At 41.4% G+C, this 25,199-nt stretch overlaps 3 protein-coding genes across 3 annotated transcripts; 2 read left to right on the top strand and 1 right to left on the bottom strand.

Annotated features, from left to right (window-relative positions):
* Window positions 1–6,131: 6,131 nt before the first annotated feature.
* Window positions 6,132–8,931, bottom strand: LOC100023597 (heat shock 70 kDa protein 1). The gene has a single exon (XM_001368915.5). The coding sequence runs from the start codon at window positions 8,392–8,394 to the stop codon at window positions 6,463–6,465; it is 1,932 nt and encodes a 643-aa protein (XP_001368952.1). The 5' UTR covers window positions 8,395–8,931; the 3' UTR covers window positions 6,132–6,462.
* Window positions 8,932–9,169: 238 nt separating this feature from the next.
* Window positions 9,170–12,156, top strand: LOC100023576 (heat shock 70 kDa protein 1-like). Its single transcript, XM_001368889.4, has one exon. The coding sequence runs from the start codon at window positions 9,881–9,883 to the stop codon at window positions 11,807–11,809; it is 1,929 nt and encodes a 642-aa protein (XP_001368926.1). The 5' UTR covers window positions 9,170–9,880; the 3' UTR covers window positions 11,810–12,156.
* A 4,460-nt stretch (window positions 12,157–16,616) lies between these two features.
* Window positions 16,617–22,804, top strand: LSM2 (LSM2 homolog, U6 small nuclear RNA and mRNA degradation associated). Its single transcript, XM_007483566.3, has 5 exons — window positions 16,617–16,892; window positions 18,237–18,304; window positions 21,985–22,015; window positions 22,168–22,227; window positions 22,323–22,804. Exons 1-5 carry the CDS (start codon window positions 16,890–16,892, stop codon window positions 22,446–22,448), a joined length of 288 nt encoding a protein of 95 aa, XP_007483628.1. The 5' UTR covers window positions 16,617–16,889; the 3' UTR covers window positions 22,449–22,804.
* The last annotated feature ends 2,395 nt before the right edge of the window (window positions 22,805–25,199 follow it).

Raw genomic sequence — 25,199 nt, 5'->3', positions numbered from 1 at the left:
GTAGTCTATTCAGTCATTTCTCCCAGTGGTTTTATATGTGGTTTTCTAAGTCAATATGTGACCTACAGTTATAATATTCAGTATGGTTTAGTTCCCCTCTTCACCCTTTCTATTTGATTTTGACACCACTGTTCTAGATCATGCCACCTCTCTTGATTTATAATTACTGCTAACTTTTTTCATATTGCATACTCTAGACTAGATGAGTGTATACTTTGGACTAGCCTAGAGATCACTAAGAGGTTGGGAGCTGAACAATCCCTTAACACCTTAATTTTCTCCCAAGATATCTCCCCTACTCTAGAGCCCCTCACTCCTCTTCAACTTGACCCTTTCACTGAACCAGTTCAACCCTACAATGTCTTCCTCTCTTGAATCTCAAGCCCCCTCAAGAATATCACTGATCACATGCAGCCTTAAATCACTTCTGCCTTAAATCACTCCTACCATTTATCACCTACATACATGCAGCCGAACAAAGATAAAGAAAATCATGTAGTTATTCTAAGTCCACTACAAATTTATGTTGCATAACCTTAACTGGGACCTCATTGCTGTTAGGAAAGCCTACTATCTCTTCCTTATCAACTTACTATCCCACTCTCCACAACAGCTCTTCTAAACTTTTTTATCCCTCCTCAAACTTTCCATGGCTCTCCCTCCCCCAACTCATTCAGTTTAAAATCTTGGCTCATAATTTACACACAAAAAATTTGAGACCATTTGCCATATTCTCCTTCTTCTCTCCCTTTCTTAACCTCCCATCCCTCAGGTACCTTCTGCCACTCTCCTCTCCTGTCTTACAAGATGAAGTGGTTTTACTCCTTATCAAAAGTAACCTCCCTACTTGTTCAAGTGATCCCATTCCATCCCATCTCCTCCAACAGATTGCCCCTCTCTATGGCTTATCTCCAATCTCTCCCTGTCTACTGACTCATTTCCTCCTGTCTACAAACATGTCTACCTTTCCTGAAAAAACCCTCACTTGATCCTTCATTCCCTTCTAAAAATCATTCTGTGTGTCTTCAGCCTTTTGTAGCACAATTCCCCAAAAAGGTCATCTACAATAGGTCTCTCCACTTTCTTTCCTCTCACTCTTTTCTTAACCCTTTATAATTTGGCTTCAGAGCTTATCATTCCTCTGAAACCTCTCTCTCCAAAGTCACTAAAGATCTCTGAATTGCCAAATCCAATAGTCTTTTCCTAGTCCTCATTCTCCTTGGCCTCCCTATAGTCTTTGGTACTGTTGATCACCTTTGCCTCTTTGATACACTCTCCACTCTATGTTTTGGGGGCACCACTCTCTTGTGGTTCTTGTCCTAACGATCTGTTCCTTCTCTGATCCTCCTTTAAATCACACCCTCTCATCGTAAGTGTCCCTCAGTGTTCTGTCCTGGATCTTCGTCTCTTCTTCCTCTATACTTGGATCACTTGGTGATGTCAATAGCTCCCATGGATTTAATTGCCATCCCTATGCTGATGATTCTGAAACCCACCTTTCCTGCCCCAATGCCTCTGCTGACATCCAAATCTCCAACTTCCTTTCAGACATCTCAAATTTGGGTATCCAGTACACATTTTAAATTCAATAGCCCAAAATAGAACTCATTATCTTTCCTGCTCTACCTCCACCCCCACATCTCTTCCCTAATATTGTAGAGGGTAACACCATGCTCCTAGTCCCTCAGGCTCACAACCTGGGAGGCATTCAGAATTCCTCACCCTTCTCTCAGACCCCTGTATTTAATCTGTTGCCAAGATCTGTCAACTTCACCCTTGTGAACATCTCTCCAATATAGTCACACCTCTCTTCTGACATTGTCACTACTCTTAGTGCCACTTCATCATTCAGTGTCTGGAGTATTGCAGTAGCCTGCTGCTGGGTCGGCCTGCCTCAGATCTCTTCCTCCAATCCCTTCTCCATTCAATCACTAAACAGTTTCCTAAAGTACAGGTCTGATGGTGTTTCTCCCTCACACACACTCAATAAATTTGTGTTTTCTTATTGACTCCAGAAGCAAAACCAAAATGCTCGGTTGGACATTCAAAGCCCTCACCATCACCTCGCCCCCTCCTACCTTTTCTAGTCTTATATCCTCTTCCCCAACTCATACATCAATCTCCTGATTGTTCCATGAACAAGATCTTCCCCCTATGCCTGGAATGCTCTCTCTTCTCCTCTCTGACCACTGAGCTCCCTGGTTTCCTTTAAGTCCCAATTAAAACCCTGCCTTCTATAGGAAGCTATATTCACCTCTCATAATTCAACCCCTCATAATTCTAGTGCCTTCTGTTAATTATTTTCTATTTAGTCTGTATATAGCTTGCTTTATATATATATATATATGTATGTATGTATGTATTTTGCCTATTGGCTCCCTCATTCGATATTGTAAGCTAGTTGGGGATAGGGACAATCGTTTTCCCTCTTTTCGTGTCCCTATCACTTAGCCCAATGCCTGGGACATAATAGGCACTTAATAAATGTTTATTGATTGATGGAAAGAATCCAAAGAAACAAAGAAATCCTGTTCATGAAGGGGCAAAAGGATCAGACTGACAGCCAAAGTCAGATTGGTCCCTGCTGAAATAGACTGAGATTCAGAGCTCAGGGAGCACCGCCTTGTGGTTTGGGCAGAGACTGCACCTTTAGCAACTGAGTCCTCGGTTCATTGAATAACTGAAACAATGGTTCCCTGGAGTCAAAATGGAGCAAAACCTTACACATACACAATAACTAAATCTGTAAAGCATTCACTTCTCCAAATCCCTTTCCTCACAACCACCTTTGAGGCAGGTAGTATAATCATTATGATCCCATTTTTAAAGATTAGGAAACACAATTAGGTGATTTTCCTGGAGTCAAAGCCAGCAAATATCAGAGCTGGGATTTGAATCCAAATCTCCTGATGCCAAGTCATTTGTACTTTCCTGGGCCACAAACGCAACTATTCAATAACTGTAAAACAGACTTTCATCTATGCATAATAAAAAAAGACACGAGCAAAATATTATGAGAGTTTTAAGGAAAAGTTTCCAAAATGTGACTTTTCATGTGGGTTATTGATGCATATACAAGGAAGGTCTTTAAACTGAGTCTGGCATATGAGTATTCTGAATCAAAGAATATCAGAGAAAAATGGGACTGTAAAAATAATCTAGCCTAACCTTTATTTTATAGTCCCCTGCCCAAGGTCACGTAGCAAGCTAGTGGCAGCCCCAAGTCTTTAGCCTCATTCTTGTACTTTTCCATTACACCATGTTCAGTGACCCTTCAGTATGCAGTGTCATGGCCACAGGAATTCTCCCCTCTGCACAAAACTGTTTCCAAGGATTCTTGGTTATTTCCAGATCTATTTCTGTGATTTTATGATTTTCCTCTCCTCCTATACAACTATCTCCAGCTCTATCTCACCACTAGACATCCTACCACTTTTCATTCCCTAGTTCTACTAAAGCCCTCATTCCTGCCTAAAACTGCTCCTGCTCCCTCCCCCTATAAGTCCCAGGAACCCATCAATAATTTAGAATTAAAAGAATCTTCTCACCAACTGGCTTGGCTGGTGAGGATAGAGAAAAACCCCTTTTTGTAATTGTGACTACAGGAGATTCGTTCTTAGCAATATCTCCCCCCCTCCCCCCAAAAAACCCTCATATATCTTCCCAGTTGATCTACATGTTGAATTAAATTGGCTGGCCCAGTAATCTAATGATCATGTATAACAACATAAAGGGAAAAAAGAGATACACTAATGACTCTTTCCTAAATGCCAATGATTTGATAGGCTTAACTTGCTCTGTTTTAAAAGAAGTATCTTTTTTCATTAAAAATTTTTATTTTATTTTAAAAAATATTTTCCCATATTTACATGATTTTCTTTCTCTCCCATTTTCCCTTCTCCCCTCCCAGAGCTGACAAGCAATTCCACTGGGTTTTACAAATGTTATAAAAGTATCATTAACTCAAATGTCTAATTTATGGAATATCTGGACAGATTTTTGGAGTTGGCTTGGCAAGGCTGTGTTTCCTATGATTCTTGCCTAATTCCCTCCCTTTTGACACTACAGCTAAATTTAGAAAAGCAGGGATTGAAGTAGCACCCACTTTCAAGATTGTTGCCTTCTCCCTATTAAGCTTTTTAAGAAAAACTTTAGCAATTCTCACTTTAATCTTGAATTTATAATTGTTATATGTAAAATAATTTTATAGGTTATCATGGTCATATTATGACCTGGTAGCCACTTAGATGACAAATATCTTTGGTTTTGGGTAGGTGCTTCAAACAGCAAAGTAGATTAATAATGAGAGAAAGAGAGAGACAGAGAAATTTAAGTAAAATAAAAACATTGTCTAGGCCTGATGCCTGTTTAGCTGCCTAAATCTTTTTGAGTCTGTCTGGACAGAGAATATTTCCTATTTCTTTTTTGTCCATTCTTCTGTGGTAGTACAAAATTCCACAGAATGTTTTATATTAATTAGTAATGACAATGTTATATAATATTCAGTATTCATGCTATATTCAACCAAATATAAAGACAAAGATTTTCTATCTAAAGAAAAAAACTTATTTGAATTAAAGTGTTTCAAAGTTTTGAGTGGGCTTGATTCTGGAAATAAACTTCATACTGAGGTACTAAGAAATAAGCACACTAATAAATGTGTGGAAAACCAAATATATACATTCATTTATGGGGATAGTCAGATTATTCCTATAACATTCTAAAACATAGAGATTGAAAATTATGGAGACCTTGATATGTATAATCCTCAACCTTTTTTTTAAGTCCTTAAGTGACAAGTCCAGGATCACATAGCTAGTAGGTATCTGAGGCCAGATTAGGTCCTCCCAACTGCAGGCCTGGCTTTGTCCACTCACAACTGTCCCAGACAACTCTCAACTTGATCCAGCCTAGCTTGTATGGGAATCCAAAGAACAATGTCCTAACTCAAAGGAGTTAGTTCTTCCCTCTCCTCATAACCTGGTTGGGATCTTGGCTTTTGGGTAAGGTGGAGCTTTAAGTGACTCTTTCCCAATTTAAGAACTATTCTTGACCTCAGACAATTGACTTCTATCCCTGTTCCCCAACTAGTATTGTGCCTCATTAATTCTCTGTGTTTCCAACTTGACAGAGAAGCTTTCTATCATCACAGGATAAATATATTTCAACCCTCCAAGGGATATAGCCCTGAACTCTTATAGTTTTTAATACAGGAAATCATGGTGCAGTGTGGAAAGAGCCTGTGTTTTGAAGTTAGAGAATGTGAATTAAAATCCTAGTTTTCACGCCCAACACCTGTGTATGGACAAGTGGCTGGCTAAATTGGCTTTTAAGTTGCCTTGCAAACTCTAGATCCACAATATAGTTTCTGTTCCTTAGGAACTTCTTGCCATCCTTTTTCCTCCTCACTAACTACCTAAAGCTTTGGGTACTTTGACAAAATTTATCAGGAAACCCAGTTGAGAATCTCAGGAAATCCTTAATCCTAGGTATAGGGAATAGAAAAGGATCAATAAAGGAATTTGTGTGTATGTGCTTTTGTGTCTCTGGTTCCCACACTGGTATATAATTTCTTTTAAATTTTTAGTGTTTTTACTGTCAGCTGATGTGGCCTATTCATGTTGCTATTACCTTCATACCCTCCTCTCCCACATCTGGACAGAAATTGTTCCTATCTAACCTACCCCATTATACCCTAAATCATCCACACCAACTACTGGTACCTTCAATTCCTAGTCCAAGGGTTATAACAATCCACCCTATCTTTGAATTCTCCTGTAAAGGGAAAGCTAAGACATAGGGCCAGGTGGTCACCTTTCAATCCTAGGGTACAGACCTAAAATCCTCTTGCCCCTATTTCAAAATTCCTTATTAGCAAAGATCCCATTCCCCTCAGAATTCAAAGGTTTTTCCCTTAGCCCTCCCTCCTTCCAACCCAGATCTTTCTTCTAACCCACCCAAAGACTTGACACCTTCCCCCCAGCAAATTCATTATACACTTCCCTCAAAAAATTTGCTTTCCTTACTAAAGACCATGTTTTACATAATCCCATTACCACTGCACCCAAATCTTTAATCAGCAGATGTTAATTAGGCAGAAGTAGATTTTTTAAAAAATGACACACTGGTGATTCATTTTGATAGTTTATTTTTCCTATTTTCTAAGCCATTAACTACTAAAATAAAAATAGAAAACATATGAACAAATTATAAATTGCACAGCAAGATCTAAGCAAGGGAGGCAATTTCCCAAGTTTGGGAAAAGGATAAGGAAAACAAAACATTTATTAAAAGGACAGAGATCTATAAGTATATTTTTGATTATATATATACATATATATATATGCATATAAACATGATAGAGGATTTGAAGGAGGAAAATTATAATGGAAGCAAATATTCCTTAAATTCCCCAAATCTCAAGAACTGTTACATAATTCATAGAAGGAAGAAAGAGTACACTTAATCTACCTCTTCAATAGTGGGGCCTGTTCCAGAGCTTGAGTGCTGGGAATGAGCCCCACTACTTCCTCCAGGGGGACCCCCAGCTCCCTGGTAAAGGCCTGTAATGATAGGATTACACACCTGCTCCAACTCCTTCCTCTTATGCTCAAACTCTTCTTTCTCAGCCAGCTGGTTGGCATCAAGCCAAGAAATAGCCTCCTGGCATTTCTCCAGTACCTTTCTCTTGTCTTCCTCACTAATCTTACCCTTCAGGCCTTCATCCTCCACTGCACTTTTCATATTGAAAGCATAAGATTCCAGAGCATTCTTGGCTGAGACTTTTTCCCTCTGGGCCTCATCCTCAGCTTTATATTTCTCTGCTTCTTGCACCATTCTTTCCACTTCTTCCTTGCTCAGGCGCCCTTTGTCATTAGTGATGGTGATTTTGTTGGCTTTGCCTGTGCTCTTGTCCACAGCTGTGACATTCAGGATTCCATTGGCATCAATGTCAAAAGTCACCTCAATCTGGGGGACACCCCGTGGAGCAGGTGGGATGCCACTCAGGTCAAAACGACCCAAGAGGTTGTTGTCCTTGGTCATGGCCCGCTCTCCCTCATACACCTGGATCAGGACACCTGGCTGGTTGTCAGAATAGGTGGTAAAGATCTGGGTCTGCTTGGTGGGGATGGTGGAGTTGCGTTTGATCAGGGCTGTCATCACACCTCCTGCTGTCTCCAACCCCAGGGAAAGGGGTGCCACATCCAACAGCAACAGGTCCTGTACTTTCTCTGATTTGTCACCCATCAGAATGGCTGCCTGCACTGCTGCTCCATAGGCCACAGCCTCATCAGGGTTGATACTCTTGTTCAGGTCTCTGCCATTGAAGAAATCTTGAAGTAGTTTCTGCACCTTGGGGATTCGAGTTGAGCCACCCACAAGAACAATGTCATGGATCTGAGCCTTGTCCATCTTGGCATCTCTCAGGGCTTTCTCCACAGGCTCCAGGGTCCCCCGGAACAGGTCTGAGCACAACTCTTCAAACCTAGCACGGGTAATGGATGTGTAGAAATCGATACCCTCAAACAGTGAATCGATTTCCAGGCTTGCTTGAGTACTAGAAGACAGGGTTCTCTTAGCTCTCTCACAAGCTGTTCTAAGTCTTCTCACAGCACGCTTGTTCTGGCTGATATCCTTCTTATGTTTACGCTTGAATTCTTCAACAAAGTGGTTTACTAGTCGGTTGTCAAAGTCCTCTCCACCCAGGTGGGTATCCCCTGCAGTGGCTTTCACTTCAAAGATCCCATCATCAATGGTGAGAATGGACACATCAAAAGTGCCTCCACCCAGGTCAAAGATCAGGACATTTCTCTCACCCTTACCAGACCGGTCCAGGCCATAAGCAATGGCAGCTGCTGTAGGCTCATTGATGATTCTCAGCACATTGAGGCCAGCAATTACCCCAGCATCCTTGGTGGCCTGGCGTTGAGAGTCATTGAAATAGGCTGGGACAGTGATCACAGCATTGGTGACTGAATAGCCCAAATAAGCCTCAGCAGTCTCCTTCATCTTGGTCAACACCATGGAGGAGATCTCTTCAGGGTAAAAGGCCTTGTTCTCACCTTTGTAGGACACTTGAACTTTAGGTTTGCCCCCATCATTTATCACCTGGAACGGCCAGTGCTTCATATCTGATTGCACCACGGAATCTGCAAATTTGCGGCCAATAAGTCGTTTGGCATCAAACACTGTGTTCTGGGGATTCAAAGCCACCTGGTTTTTGGCTGCATCTCCAATGAGTCTCTCAGTGTCTGTGAAGGCCACATAGCTGGGAGTGGTGCGGTTGCCCTGGTCGTTAGCAATGATCTCCACCTTGCCATGCTGGAACACTCCCACACAGGAGTAGGTGGTGCCCAGGTCGATGCCAATGGCGGTACTTTTGGTAGATGACATCCTGGAATATTTCTCTGGAAGTCTGGTTCTGAAGCTCAGTCCAGGAAACGGCAGTCACGGCACGTACGGAACCTGTTCCTCTGACGGCAGCGCAGGTATGGAAAAATACTGCTTTGCTATGGATCTTCCAGGAGACTATAGTTGTAGCTGTCCCGCAGTCGTACAGTCGTCCGAGTCTCGCTCGACGAAAAACGAAAGGCTTCTGTTGCGCAGTTTCTCTAACTTGCAAGCTGTCAGAAGCAGCTGCACAGCTCAGAATTTATATAGTCTTTTGAAGGCCCACCTTTTTTGCATGTTTCAGCCAATCATAGTGCTCATAGTGTGGTGTCCCCTCCTTTCCCCCCACTTCCTCTCAGGAATTTTCCAGCGTTTTCGCGCCGTGGGTGCGGCCTCTAGGCGCCCAGTCCCGCCCCCAAACTAACTCGAACCAATCATCTCGAGTGTCCCGCCCCTTTTCCGAACTTTCCGGATGTTTCTGGGCGTCCCTGAGAAATACAAGTTTGGGGGCCAGAGGTTAACTGAATGGAGGACGCTTACTTAGTGTTTGGACGGCAGACTGTGGGGACGCCCACTGTATTTCGTTACCATGGCAACGGACTCCCAGCATACTCTTCCCGTTTAGGAAAGAGAATAAAATGGATAAAGAGGGTTACGTATTTGCTGCGCCACTTGACCTGTGGAGCGACAGTACCGGGGCTTTGTTTACGTTAATAACCGCAACGTTATACATTGGGGAAGGGCCGAGAGCGAGGGGAGTATTTGAAAGGTGCATGAAATTCTAGGTCGAAGTCAGAACGGAGAGGGGGAGGGGAATGGAGAGGCATCTGGGGGTTCTGATTGGACCCTGAATGTTGGGGGGAGGGGCGGCTGACTGAGACAGAGAAAGTGCCCGAAGGTTCCTGAGGAGGACCTGAGCCAGCGCCCGGGGCAGGAGGCGGGGCCTTGGGCGGAGCAGGGAAGGAGAGATGGGTGGGAGGGTGGGGCTAATGGGGATCGTGATTGATTGGCCCTGCGCAAAGGAGGCGGGTCCTGCAGTTCAGACCGTTGCGAACGTTGCTGAGGCTGGGAGCCAGGGAGAGAGACCTTTCAGGAGCATCTCAGGTCCATAATTGGTTGAAACGAGGAGTTGGGGTGAGAGGTTGGAAAGAAGGCTGAATGTACGTGAGGGGCGGAGCGAGGCCCTCCTGAGGTGACCTCCCTCCAGGCCTTTGGCCCCTCCTTTGCCCCGCCTCCTCCCCAAATAGAAACGTGAACTGAACCTGATAAAGGGGACACAGAAACTGGAGAAAACTGGTAGGACGGGGTGCAAGGAGACAGGCTCTCTACTTAGACAGGCCTGGCCTCTCCCCAGGTGTTATTCAGAGAAAGGAAAAAAAACCTCCTACCCTCCACCCCCAACCCTGAGAAGACCTGCTTGAAACACTGCCCAGTAATCAACCTGCCAGGGACCATCCTTTAGCCTTCCCAAACCTTGTGGGAAGGAGCCATGTCATTGGCCAAAGGTATCGCCATTGGCATCGACCTGGGCACCACCTACTCCTGTGTGGGAGTGTTCCAGCATGGCAAGGTGGAGATCATTGCTAACGACCAGGGCAACCGCACCACTCCCAGCTATGTGGCCTTCACAGACACTGAGAGACTTATTGGAGATGCAGCCAAAAACCAAGTAGCCATGAATCCCCAGAACACAGTGTTTGATGCCAAACGACTTATTGGCCGCAAATTTGCAGATTCCGTGGTGCAATCAGATATGAAGCACTGGCCGTTCCAGGTGATAAATGATGGGGGCAAACCTAAAGTTCAAGTGTCCTACAAAGGTGAGAACAAGGCCTTCTACCCTGAAGAGATCTCCTCCATGGTGTTGACCAAGATGAAGGAGACTGCTGAGGCTTATTTGGGCCATGCAGTCACTAATGCTGTGATCACTGTCCCAGCCTATTTCAATGACTCTCAACGCCAGGCCACCAAGGATGCTGGGGTAATTGCTGGCCTCAATGTGCTGAGAATTATCAATGAGCCTACAGCAGCTGCCATTGCATATGGCCTAGATAAAGGGAGTCAGGGTGAGAGAAATGTCCTGATCTTTGACCTGGGTGGAGGCACTTTTGATGTGTCCATTCTCACCATTGATGATGGGATCTTTGAAGTGAAAGCCACTGCAGGGGATACCCACCTGGGTGGAGAGGACTTTGACAACCGACTAGTAAACCACTTTGTTGAAGAATTCAAGCGTAAACATAAGAAGGATATCAGCCAGAACAAGCGTGCTGTGAGAAGACTTAGAACAGCTTGTGAGAGAGCTAAGAGAACCCTGTCTTCCAGTACTCAAGCCAATCTTGAAATTGACTCCTTATTTGAAGGCATTGACTTTTATACTTCTATCACTAGGGCAAGGTTTGAAGAGTTGTGCTCAGACCTGTTCCGGGGGACCCTGGAGCCTGTGGAGAAAGCCCTGAGAGATGCCAAGATAGACAAGGCTCAGATCCATGACATTGTTCTTGTGGGTGGCTCAACTCGAATCCCCAAGGTGCAGAAACTACTTCAAGATTTCTTCAATGGCAGAGACCTGAACAAGAGTATCAACCCTGATGAGGCTGTGGCCTATGGAGCAGCAGTGCAGGCAGCCATTCTGATGGGTGACAAATCAGAGAAAGTACAGGACCTGTTGCTGTTGGATGTGGCACCCCTTTCCCTGGGGTTGGAGACAGCAGGAGGTGTGATGACAGCCCTGATCAAACGCAACTCCACCATCCCCACCAAGCAGACCCAGATCTTTACCACCTATTCTGACAACCAGCCAGGTGTCCTGATCCAGGTGTATGAGGGAGAGCGGGCCATGACCAAGGACAACAACCTCTTGGGTCGTTTTGACCTGAGTGGCATCCCACCTGCTCCACGGGGTGTCCCCCAGATTGAGGTGACTTTTGACATTGATGCCAATGGAATTCTGAATGTCACAGCTATGGACAAGAGCACAGGCAAAGCCAACAAGATCACCATCACTAATGACAAAGGGCGCCTAAGCAAGGAAGAGATTGAGAGAATGGTGCATGATGCAGAAAAATATAAATCAGAAGATGAAGCCCAGAGGGAAAAAGTTGCTGCTAAAAATGCGTTAGAATCCTATGCCTTCAACATGAAGAATGCAGTGAGTGAGGAAAGCTTAAAGGGAAAGATCAGTGAAGATGACAAGAAAAAAGTGCTAGATAAATGCCAAGAAGTCCTTTCCTGGCTAGAGGCCAATCAGCTAGCTGAGAAGGAGGAGTATGAGCATAAGAGGAAAGAATTAGAGCAAGTGTGTAACCCTATTGTCACCAAGCTCTATCAGGGATGTGGGCCAGGTATGGGAGGCACTTGTGGCTATGTTCCTCCCAAAGGAGCCCCCTCTGGCCCCACTATTGAAGAAGTGGATTAATGGCCTCCTCCATGTGGGATTAGAGGGCCCTGAAGAGCCCCTAGTCCACTTCTTGCCTCTTACCCTGTTCCCCTAGCACCTGTTGTACCTTCTAAATTGACTGCACCTGTATCTCATTTGTCCTTGACCATCCTAGAAGGATTTTGGTGGAGATTATTTTTTCCTTCCACATCTCACAATCCTGTTTTTGGACACTGGAATAGTACTCATAGAAGAGCCAGGCCCTTGTTGGACTAGTTAGGTGAATTTGAATTTCTGTTAATTTATTTTTATCTAGCCCTGGACTTTCTTTTCCATCCAGGGGGATTGAGTTGTTTGTTACTCAATAAATTTGTGCTTAAAGGAAATGATGTGTGATATTTGGAGACTCTTGAGAGGGGTACCTGGTTATAATGAAACAGAGTAGATGGATGGATGTTGTGTGCCTGACTGCTGGAGATAGTCACAGGGCTGATGAAGCCAAGATTTTAATCCAATTTTTTTTCTTAGTTCTCATTCTCCTTGACCTCTCTACAGTTTGTAATGTAGTTGACTACTTATTTCTAAATAGTGCTGTGACACTGTATTCTGCTATTTCTCCTATCTGGACCATTTCTTCTGCCTCCTTTGCTGAATTATCTTCCATTTTATGCTCTCTAATCAAATTTTCTCAAGACTGTCCTGGTCCTCCTTTTCTCTTTGCATATACTCTCTTTGGGAATCTCATCTCCTATGAATTTAATATTTCTAAGCTAATTCTCAAATCTGTGTGCCCAGCCTAAATCTCTTGCCAGAATCTCAATCCCCTGTTATCAATTCCCTGTGGAGTATATGTATCCAAATGTGCCACCAGTATTTGTAATATTCAGTTTGTTCCAAAAAGGACTAATCTCTTCCTACTGACCACTCCTCAATCAAAATTAGCTCAAATCCAAATTCTTTCAAAACTTTCCTATTTCAGGTGAATAACTTTCTAATATTTCTAGTCAATCACTGGTTGTGATACTCCCCTTCTCAGAAAACTTCAGGACCTCCCTATTACTTTGAGGATAAAATGCAAACTGCTTCATTTCAGATTCCCCACAAACTGACTTTATTCTAGCTTCCCAGCCTTATTTCACATTACTCCTTTTCATATAACCTGCTATAGCGAAATTAAACTACTAATTTGTTCCTCAAACTAGACATACAATCTTATACTTCCAAGCAATACAGAATTAGGAAGAAGGGAGTGCTTGGGGGCAGGGGGAGGAAGATAAATTCTACTTTGGATGTGATTTTGAGTTTAAGATGCCTCATACACATATATTTTGAGATGCCCTATGGGCAATTGAAGAAACCAAGAGAGGTTAGGGCTAAACAAGTAGATTTACCAATCATCAGCATCAGGTGATAATTGAATAGAAACTAATATGATTACCAAAGCAAATAATACAGAACAGAATGTGGAAGGGGGAGGGAGGAGTTTCCAGACACTGTACTAGGCCCAGGGAATACAAGAATAAAGAAATAGTTCCTACTTCCATAAGGCATACTTGGTGGGGGGGAGAGGAGGAGGAGGTAACATCCATATGCAAAATGTTAAGTACAAATATATACAAGTTAAATACAAGGAAGTTGGGGGAGAGAGAACCTTTGAAATTGGGGTACCAGTAGTAGAGGAATGTATGGGGGATTCAGAGAAAACTAGTACCTCATGTGAGGGCTTGCTGAGCCCTTTTCAGGGTAACCTTCCATTTTTGGTATTCACTGGTCACTCAACTCTCACTTGTGTTTTCAAAAAACTAGCATATACAGTGTCCACATCCCAGTAAACCTTCTAGGGAGACTGGTTAAACCAGCCTCAAACCCATAGGAGCTAGAGGGGGTGTTCACCCCAGGCATGTGAAGCCTTCCTTCAGAAGGATGAATGAAAACAATTTGTTTCAATGGCCATGAAGACAGTTAACACATATGCTATGGAGCTTTTAGAGTTTGGTTAGATGTTGAAGAAGCCAAGAACATCCTCTGAATCTGGAGCTATCACCAGTTGTCTTGACTTTTGTTTTACCACCAGAAAGAGTAAAGCTAAAGACTTTGTACAACTCTGCCTCACTTAAATTCAATTTATACTACAATCAAAAGATATAACTAATGTTATTTTGGTCCTCTTCAAGTTTGAATGACAACAGCTAAGCAACCAGTAGATAATGCTTTTGCTGTGATGCTTTTACTTGGCCGCTTTCAGAGGAGGAGCTGGGGGACAAGTTTTTTTAGACTCAAAACTATTCATTGGGATTAAGGCAACCAGAGTTTATAGACCTATGCAGAGTGTATCATTTATGTGTAGAGAGGAATTTTTATAGAAAATCACTGGCAGTTGATCACAAGTGGGAAAAGGTAAGGCTGAAGACAATTCAGTTCAATGTCTTTATTACTGTACATGTAAAAACAAAAAGCATGAATCCCACTAATCAGAATATTAGCATGTTATATGTATGTGGCTAAATATATGAGTTGAATAGTATGCAAATGGGTCTTATTGTATATATGTGGTCCTGTCTGAATGAATGAGAGTCAGAGATTGAGAATTGAGCCTAGGACATGTAGAACAGTCCTATAAAACTGTCTCAACATCCTGGTTAAGAAATGTGGTGGCTGGTTTTTAAAAGATGGGGTTTTTGGGTAAGGACCAATAAAGAGAGAATACTAGGACAAACCTCCCTCATGATAATTTAAGTTTGCACATGCTTTTCTCTTAGAGGAATTAGACATCCCAGTTGTCCCATTCCCGTGTGTTGTCAATTTCATGTGCTCTTCTTGAACCTTGGTGGCAATTTACTTCAGCATAACAAAGTTTTGTAAATTCTAAAATTCATATAAATATGGACTATTAATGACCATGAAAAAGGAACATTTCAAAATTATAAAGAAAAAGTATAACTCAAAAGAAGAGATATAAAATGACATTCCTACTCCACTTTTGCAAAAAAGGTAAAAAATATAAGAGGAAATTTAAGTAATTTTTAATTACATAAGGATTCCTTTATAATAGTTTGATAAGCTGTGACAGTGATTTAAGTAAGACATAATAGTAATAGGGTTACTAGAATTAAGAGCTTCTGTAATGATGAAAGTGACTGTATACTTTCCCTTCCCTTGCCACACACTCTGGAGGATGTGACTAGAAGAAACACCCAAGAGGAAAGGGGTGACCAAGTTATAAACCCTTTCCTGAAATTTATTGATCCTGTTAGCAAAATGTTCAAAGCTTTTACTTCAGGAACATATTCTGAATATGCATAGATGGTCCTGTTAATTATCTCTGTTAAACAACTGTCAAAAGATTATAAAACTGTAGCATCCCAAGCATATTCACATCTAAGAAATATAATTGATGTATGGATGTTGTATCTTCAGACACAAGGTTTGAACTCTGATATTTGTGGGTGGACCTAGCCATGCTGACCTTGTTCAAGGCAAACTAACATTTGGTGCTGAGTCGAATTCCTTTGTAAAAGTGTGGGTTGAAGTCAACACTCCCAAAAGGTGTCACCATTACCTTCCTATCCAATCTGAATTATCTATGCTTTGTTATGTGGTCATTGATCCTGGCAATCCCCAATAAAGCCTGGGGTAAAGGCATGATTCCATCTTCTTGTTGCTACAATCTTCAAGTTCTCACGACTGTCTCTCCCTTTGCTAAGGCCTCTCTGGGCCACATGCTTTCTATCTCGAATCCTTACTACCACGTGTCTGCAAGCTTCTCATATTTTCCTTTAAAAACCTCTTGTCTGCATCAAGAAAAGGACTCCAGTCACAGACTGGACATGGCTGGCAGACCTCTGACTTTCTGCATTTTGTGCCCACAAATTAAAGTCAGATTTTTGGCTCTGTAATCTGGCTCAGGTCTTTTTATTTCCTTCAATAGTTTATAAGTTTAAAACATTGTGCATCTGTTCAGATTTTTTTGATTAATCAATTATACTAACTTCTTTTTTTCTGTCTTAAAAAAACATTTGTCATTGAAATGACTCTAAGAGGAAGAGGGGAAAGTATACTGGGGAAAATTATGGCCCTCATTCATCTCTGAATCTAAATCTAGTGTCTATGAATCATGTTTTATTACAAGATATACTGTTTTTGTAACAATACTTTATGTAAACTAAAATAAAAACAACTACAAAAGGACATCTTTTAAGAAAAGAAATCGAACATTTATTTTGAGGTGTCCAATAGACAGTGGAGATGAGAAACTGTAGGTCTGGATTAGGGATGGATGACTACATCTAGTAATCTCAATGTAGAGGTGATAATTGAGTCCACAGGAGTTGATATAATCATGGAGTGAGAAGCTTCAGTCCAGAATTTAATAGTTATATTTTAAAACGTGAACTATTATGGACAGGTCACCTGTTAGTGATGAAAAGATCCCAGAATGTCTTCTGGAATCCTAGCTCTGCCATTACAAGACAAAAACTCTCTGATATCTGTCTCCTCGTCTATAAAACAGGATTGAGAATACTGGCACTTCATCTGGCAGGATTTTTATGAAGATTAAATGAGCTAATATATGTAAAACTATCTTTGGATTCATCATGACTTACTACAAACATAAGGCACATAAATGTTGAGAGAATATTAGTTCTTAGCATGCAATTTTCCTTCCACAGCACTCAGTACAATCTAATTTCCTTTCTTGTCTTCCCATCTGCAATGCAAAGAACAATTCTTGAGTAAGTTTCATTAACCTCATCAAATTGACCTCAGAGACCCCAGCCCCTTGGCCTCAAACAACGCTTGCGCAGTGAGACTCTGGAGCTGGGTAAGAGGATATAAGCTCCGCCCAGACTAGAGTCTCAGTCCTTAGGTTCCGAGCCACTCCCCTTCTCTACGGCTGCTGAACTGAGTAGAGAGCTTTTTTTTCTTTAACTCCCTCGTTCCTTTTTGCCCCTTCCGCTCCCTACCGCGCGTGCGCACTCTACCCTCAATCCGCGCCCGTGCGCGCGAGTCCTGAGCTCGGACCCCGGCTGCAGTGATCGGCTCACGCGGCCTTCACCTCCCCGTAACCCCAGCCAACCTACCCCTCCTCTTTCTCGGACCGATCAGAGGCACGAGGACCATGGTAGGAGCCGTGACGTCACAGACGGGGGGTACCGCTTCCCTCGGGGACCGTTGAATCGGTTGGGGGGCGCGGAGGAGCGAGTGCCCCCGCCCCGCCTCCCGGTCAGCGAATTCCTCCAGGAAGCAGAGAAGGGTGCGGGTTTGGGCGGTGTGGGGAGCCCAAGGTTCGAGCCCCAGTTCTTGCCACATCTTATGGGGAAATCCTAAGCACACCGCCTCCTTCCTCCCCGGCGCAGTTTTTGCATCAGTTAAAAAGGAACCGACCCCACCTCCCCTCCGACTTCCATTTGTCTCAGGAGCTAAATCTAGTGCCTATGAATTGTGCTTTATCATGAGATGTACTATTTTTGTAATAGCTCTTTCTATATATTAACTTATTTTGTGGGTGCCATTATCCCCATTTTACAGATGAGAAAGTGAGGCATAGATTCGAATCACTCATAAGTGTCAGGAGGCAAGATTGGAAGTCAGGCCTTCCCGAGGCTCCATCCACATGGGCCACATAATTCATTCTGGGGGCTTTAGATACTTCCTCTCCCCCACAGGAAATGGGAAGAAGTGTCCCGAAAGTTTTAGTCCAAAACAGTACTAAGTCTTGAGGCACTCTGTATAATGGGTAATTGAGAAGGCTCTTGGCCCATTATTATTTTTAAAGGGTAGTAATCCTTAGGGCCAGGGTAATAACTTCTGGTGTGGAGCAGAAGAGAGGACAAAGGATGGCATTCTTGAAAGGACCCGTTAGAACCACAGAACATAGAATTCTGCAGTTGGAAGGGCCCTTAAGAGCTTATTATTTTACAGGTGTGGTAATTGGAGTTGATTTGACCAAGATTACATAGCTAGTAACTGGCACAGCTGGGATTAGAACCCAGTCTTCTGATTGCTAAATACAGAGTTCTTTCCACATCACTACACAATTGGGCTAGATCTCAGAGAAGTCAGTCACTCAACAAGCATGGATTTTGTGTGAGTGTGTATGTGTGTGTGTTTTAAACCCATACTTTGTCTACTTTCTGTCTTAGAATCAATAAGTATTGATTCTAAGGCAGAAGAGCAGAAAGGGTTAGGCCATGGGGTGGGGGGGGAGCGGGAGCCATCAAGTGAAACAAGCATGTTTAAGGACTTGCTTTTTCCTAGGCACTCAGTTGATCAGGGATACAAATATAAGGGAAAAAGAAAGGTATTTCCTACCCTCAAGGAACTTACATTCTAAAGATGAAAGACTACCTATAAAGGGGGACTGGAAGGGGTGGGGGAGCACAGTCAGAATTGTGGTTAATAAGTGAATGGAAAATTGTCTCCGTTATGTCCACATGATTTTTTTCTTCCTTCTCCCTTCCCTCAGCTCTTCTATTCCTTCTTCAAGTCACTTGTGGGAAAAGATGTGGTCGTGGAACTCAAGAATGACTTGAGGTAATGGGCACTGGAGCAAATGAGGAGTTTTGCAAAACTGAAGTGTGTTAGATTTAAAATAGTTTTGAGCGTTAAATAGTTGTAGATAAGCGAGTGGGAGCCATAAACTGTGATAATTAAAATGTTTGGAGCAAGGGAAATATATAACAATTATGACCACTGAAATATGTTTTCTACTGTGTCTTGGGTTTATATAAATATAAGATGGTCGCCAGGGAATATATTCCCAATTTAAGAATATGCCCAAGCCAACTGGGTTTTATAGAGAAATTTAATTTATAATACACTGATTAATCAATAGAAAAAGAGAGAAAGTAAGAACGGAATAAGAATGAAGGGCCTCAAGCCAATAAGGCCTAGACCTCAGTCCTAAGAGATAAATCAATCAGTTGGTTTTATCACTCACCCAAGATCTCTCTAGGTAAGACTTCTCATGCCAACCTCAGGCTCCACCTTCAAGAGAGCCTCCTTTCAAGAAATGTTTCCAGAAAATTCTCCTCCTGACTCCTCCTGAGTTCTCCTTCCACAGCCTCCTTCAAGACCTCTCCAGGAGCTCTCCCTCCAGGACCTCTCTCCTCTCAGACCTCCCTCAGAGCATCCACCTCTCCTCCGACCTGCTATCTAAGTTCCCTCCCCTCAGTTCTCACATCTACCAATCACTGTCGATCTCTCCCCTCTGCCAATGGTGGCTCTAGCTTAACCCAGGACCGCCCAGAGGTCTGTGGCTTTGCACATGTCTATTGAAGGTCATATTCTCAAATAATTAAATCTTGATCTTTGCTGCAGCCCTTCCTAAATCCTGTTACTCTGAGTAGGGTGGAGATTGTAGTTTCCAAGACCTGGTTCTGTCATTCCAAGTATCTCTATTGTATCAATTCTAAAATCAATCATGACTCAAAGAACTTCCTGTTCTATGCTTAAGCATAGGTCAAAGCCCTTTCCATTGTTTAGCAAAAGGTTTCTGTCCTAAAGTAGTCTTAAGTAGGGAGGAGAAGGATCCTCCCATGTCAAGGGGGTTCACATTCCAATAGAGTTCTTACTATCAGTAGATTTTTTCAAGTATGAAATTTCCCAATGGGGAAATTTCCAACATTCATAAGTCTAAGAAATTTTAAGGTTTACAAGTGGCAACTTTGCTGGATTTCCACCAAGTTCTTTTGTTTAAAAAAAAAAAAGAGGCTTTTTAATTAATATTGTATAATTATGCTAGGGCATGGACATACAATACAAGAGTAAATGACACAATCCCTACTTTTAAGCTTTACAATCCAGATGAGCTTATCGGTCTTGCAAAAGGGACAGATTAAAAAATAGTACCAGATAATATATTACCAGTTATATAGTACATATAATATATAAAATATGTATTATATAAAATATGTGTTGTAGGAATTGCTGGTTAATAGTAGCTTGGGGCTCAGGATGTGGATCTTGAGAGTTATGGAGATGGGAGAATTTAGATAGGAACCAAGAAGAGATTCCAGGTGAAAGACTAAGTAGAGGTCCAATGAGCACAGTGTTTTCAGAAGACAGCCAGTTAGATCTAGCTGGAGCAGAGCCCTCATCATCTCTTGCCTAGACTATTGCAATAGCTTTCTAATTTATCTCTGTCTCAGGACTCTTCCTCCCACCTCAATCTACTCTCCACCCAGCTACTAAAAGTGATTTTCATTTTTGTTCTTCTTAAAGTGATTTTGTTAAAATGTAGGTCTGACCACATCACAGCTCTCTCCTTCCCCCAACTCCATAGACTTCCCTTTAGCTCCAGCATCATATGTACAGCCCTTTAACATTTAAAGCTCTTTACCACTGGGCCCCTTCCTACCTCTAGTCTTTCTACACATTTAGCCATTCTGGTCTGCTTGCTGACTTTTTCTCAAGTCTCTCCCCACTCTCACCCAGCTACCCAAAATTGTATTCCTGAAGTGGAAGTCTGATCATGCAATTCCTCCACTCCTCTGATGAATGCTACTCCTTCAGTGGCTTTCTATTATCTCCAGGACCATGTATAAAGTTCTTTCTTTGGCATTTAAAGCTCTTTCAACCTGGTCCCTTATGCAACAAATTTTTGTTGGATGAAATCATATGGATGAGAGAATTCATTTACTTTTTGACAATTTTGTTTATTGAGCACAAATTTTTAATAGAATGGAATTCAGGATGTGGAGTAAGACTATTATAGAGGACAGAATGAGTCTTAGGCAAAATTGTGAAAGTAAAATTTACTTTGTTTTGCCTCTCATCCCATTCTACCTAGGTTTTGTGTATCATTTGGTCATTTCTATGTAACAGCCTCAGTGTTTACATAAGATCTCAGCACCCACGGAAAGTGGAACTATTCTCAGGGACTTTTTTCTTTACTCAAGGTATAATTGGGGATGGAAGAGGCCTTTCAATGCTCTTCCTTATAAATCCATTCTTTTACTATTCTACAGGTGCTAGGTCATCTTGTCTTTATTCCCTATCCCAAGAATAAATAAAAGAAGACTTGGTATACTCACAACAAGCTATATTTTAAAAGTTTCCCTTCTATTAAGGACCATTCGAAAGACTCTTGTGTATGATGATGTAAAGTAGTATTGATGGATTGGTGGAAGGAGGAAGTGACCATAGACTGTCTACCTAAATAAGTATCAAATGTGTTGTCATGTACCCCATGATAGTGGATCCAGCTTTTGCTCACGGATTTCCTGGGAAAGAGTCTCATTTCGTCTTGGGTCCACTTTAGGGTACTTCTGAAACGCTCAGTTTTTCCTTGCATCAAACTTCACTTTGCCTCTCTGCAACTTCCACCCATTTCTGCCCTCTAGAACTAATTGGAAAAAGGTAACAGCCATTCAGATCTTAGTAGCTGTTATATCCACTTCTCTTCAGGTTTTTAAATACCCTCATTTCATTAAGTGATTCTCCCATAGCATTTGAGGTCCTTGATTATCTGGATCCTCTCTTCTGAATACTATCTAACTTATCAATGACTGTCCTTCTAACATGATTACCCAGAATTCAACACCCTATTCCATATGTATAGTCTGATCAAGCATGGAGACACCATGGCTTTCAGTTCAAGGTTGGTTTTGTAGGGATTGGAACAGTTTGCACTAATCTTTTAGGTCCACTAAGCCTCTCAAATTTTTTTGTCTAGCTTTGCCTCCCCAATCTTGTGCTTTTAAAGTTGATTTGTTAAAGTCAAGTATAAAATTAGACATCATCCCTATTAAATTTCTCTGTAGTAAATTCAGTGGAAAGACCTGACTTTTAAAGATATTTTTCTATTGATATCTTCTTTGTCATCTAGTTTGCTAGTTGTTCCTTCCAATTTTGTGCTACTTGTAAATGTAGTAAACATTGAGGCCTTTTCCCAAGTCACTAGATAAAATAGCCAAATAGATTGCTAGGAAGCTTCTTTCAAGCTAACATAGAATCATTAATATCTATTTTATCTTTCACACAAGAATAGCATGAGAGATGTTGTTAAATGCTTTTTAAAATTGAAGTAAGCAACACCTATAGCTTCCTTGATTTACCAGTCAAAAAAGGAAACAGAGTCTGATACAGAACCATTTGGGGTTGTATTAATTCAGGCATGAAATGGACTTCAATGTGGAGTTAGTAGGAAGAATCCTGCTTTGCCCAGGCCGAATTTGGTTCTAACTAATGGAATTCTTCTTCTCCCTTCACAGCATTTGTGGGACCCTGCACTCTGTGGACCAGGTGAGAGAAAAAGGGCCCCATATTAGGTTCCCTATGGAAAATGTGAATATGAGGGATGGAAAGGAGGAATTGGAACTAGATACTTGGTTGGAACTAAATACTTGGTTCCTGGTTTCAATGTTAATGGTGTGTCTGTCTCCTTCTTTCTCCAGTATCTCAACATCAAACTAACAGATATCAGTGTTACAGACCCAGAGAAATATCCTCACATGGTGAGTGAAAGGGTGAATAAGGGGAATGGCCACAGCAGGGTCTGGAAAAGAGGCTTCTCAGTGAAGGCTGGTTCTCTCTTTGTCCTTCCATCTAGCTGTCTGTGAAGAACTGTTTTATCCGGGGCTCTGTGGTCAGATATGTGCAGCTGCCAGCGGATGAAGTTGATACCCAGCTCCTCCAGGATGCAGCTCGGAAGGAGGCTATGCAGCAGAAACAGTGATCCCTGCCACCACCCGTGTGACATTTAACCCACCCCCCACCCCAGCTCAGGATCCTTTTTTTGAAGTGAGGGGTTTTTTTTGGAGGGACAAGGGGAATGACAGTAAATGGTTGGGAAAAGTGGTAGTGTAGCAAAGTTATCACCTGTAGTGGCAAGAAGGATGGATGTGGGAGAGGGGGGGAGGGCTACACAAAGCATTTGTTTTGACCTCTTCCCAAACTCCTCATTCCTTTCTCCATGGAAAGGTGAAAAGTAGGTGGAAGGTAATGGGACTGTCTCCCCATGATAGAGATGTATCTCAAATTGGGGAGTAAAAAGAACCTGTCCCGCATCGGGAATAAAATTTCAACCTTGGAGTAATTGTCTGTCTTTTTCAAGATGGGGTTGAGAGTATTTAAATTACTACACTTTCTAGGGAAGGAGGCAGTCAAAAGAAACGAGAATATTTTCCAGGCCAGCCCTGCTATTTTATATCTTCATCCCTTTTCCCAATTGGCCTCAGATAAATAGTAATTCACTGATTTAAATCAAAAGCTGAAAAGATCTCAGGAATCAACCAGCTTCAACTGCTCATTTTAACATGAGGAAACTGAGGCCCAGAGAGGTTAAGTGACTTGCTCAGGGTCACAGGTAATAAGTGGCAAAGGTGGAATTTGAACTAAGGTTCTCCTTCTCTAGAGTTAGCACTCTTATCATTATACCACTACTTCCAAGTAACCTGGTATGGCAGAGAGAGGATTTGAGTTCAAATCCCACTCCCCAATTTTGTGACCATAGGCAAAAGCACTTAGTTTCCTCCATAGTACTCAGTTTCTTCATTTGTCAAATGACAGGGTTGAATTAGGCTTCTGAGGTCTCTTTCAGCTTTTTATTTATGGTCCTATGGTCTTGACAAGGTCAGAGACTGACTTTCCTAGCAAGACAATATATATTATATAGTTGCTTATTGTTGAATTATGGAAACCTTCACAAGATTGTTGAATGGGATACTCATCAGATTAAATCTTAGTATATTATCTCCTTCTATTTGTCCCAAACAGTATTAAATGGGTGTTCACTGGTATATGCTAGCCCTTTTAATTTTCCTTGTACAACTATCAAATTTCGTACAACAGTTTTTCCAAACCTCAAGCCACTACACCACCCCTCTCTGTAATAGAAGATGGTACTTTCTTCATAAATTTCACTGATAAAATTAAGACCATTTGTTTCAAGTTCCCTTTTTAAAATTATTTTAAATTTTTAGTTTATCCTTCAAGAAACAAGTATTTTAAAATTTAAAAATTAGTCCATCCCAAATTAAAAGACAAATAACCAAACCTTCAAAATTTAGTCCATTAACAAATTCCCTCATTAGCCATGTCTGAAAATGTATATCTATCTTTATTTTTTTAATCTAAACTCTTAGCTTTCGTCTTAGAATCAATAAGGGCTAGATAGTGGAGGTTAAATGACTTGCTCAGGGACACATACCTAAGAAGTATCTGAGACTGTCTTGATTTTAAATTCCTCTTCTCAGTGTCAGGAGGCAAATAGGTGTTTTATTTTCAATTTTTGGACGCGTGGTTTATCATTACATTAATCAGAGTTCCAAAATCTTTCAAAATTATTACTCTCTATAATGCTATCATATAAGTTGTTCTAGTTCTGCTTACCTTCCTTGCTCTGCATCAGTTTAGAAGTCTGACCAAATTCCTCTGAAATTGTACATGTCATAATTTCTTATAGAACAATAATATTCTCATATATTTATTTGCCCCAATGTTTTGGCTATTCCCTAATAGAATAGTTTTTTTAAAGGCTTTAAATGACAAACAAGTTTGCATTTTATCTTAAGAATAATAGACAATTATTGAAGCTTCATGAGCAGAGAAACAACATGGTAAGACTTTTCACCTAAGGAATTTTTTAAGTTCGGTAGTTATGCAGAAGACAGATTGTGGAATGGAGAGATTCAAATTGGTGTCAGGTACGCCAGTTTGAAAGCTATTGTATGTTTCAGTATGCATTCAGAATGTCTGTTCCTCCTATGGCAGTGGATATAGGATAGCTTGTTAGTTTCCAATTTTTGTCTACCATGAAAAGAGCTGCTTTAAATATTTATATATACATAGACCCTTTTCCTCTTTTAATTTCCTTGGGGTATAGACCAAGTAGTGACAACTGGGTCAAATAATGGAATACTCAGTAACTTCATGGACATAGTTCCAAATTTCTTTCCAAAATGACTGAACCAATTCACAACTCTACCACCTGTGCACTGATATGGCTGTTTTCCTAAGAGCCCCTCCAACATTTGTCATTTTCCTTTCAATTTATTCTGCTATATAGGGTGGAACTTCAAAATTTTTTAAATTTGCCTCTCTATTAATGATTTAGAGCATTTTAAAAAGTGTGACTGCTGAAAACCTAAGAGATTTCTTCCTCTGAAAACTGCCTGTTCATGTTTTTTGTTCAGTCTGATGGGGAATGGCTTTTAATCTTTTAAGTTTGAATCAGTTCTTTTTTTTTTAAACTTTACTAATATTTTTAAACTCAAATACATGAAAAAAACTTTAACCTTTATTTTCTTTAAAGTTTGGGTTAAATTTTCCCCCTTTGACAGCAAGCAATCTGTTACAGAATTTACATGTATAATAGTGTAAAACATCTTTCCATATTAGTCCTTTTGTGAAAGAACTTGAACAACAAAAATGAAGAAATTAAAGTGAAATACAATATGTCTTGATCTGCATTCAGACTTCATCAGTT

Source organism: Monodelphis domestica, chromosome 2, assembly GCF_027887165.1.
Source record: "Monodelphis domestica isolate mMonDom1 chromosome 2, mMonDom1.pri, whole genome shotgun sequence".
In the NCBI taxonomy this organism is placed as follows: Eukaryota; Metazoa; Chordata; class Mammalia; order Didelphimorphia; family Didelphidae; genus Monodelphis; species Monodelphis domestica.
The sequence above is the reverse complement of the archived record's forward strand: the minus strand, read 5'-3'. Positions and strand labels throughout refer to the sequence as shown.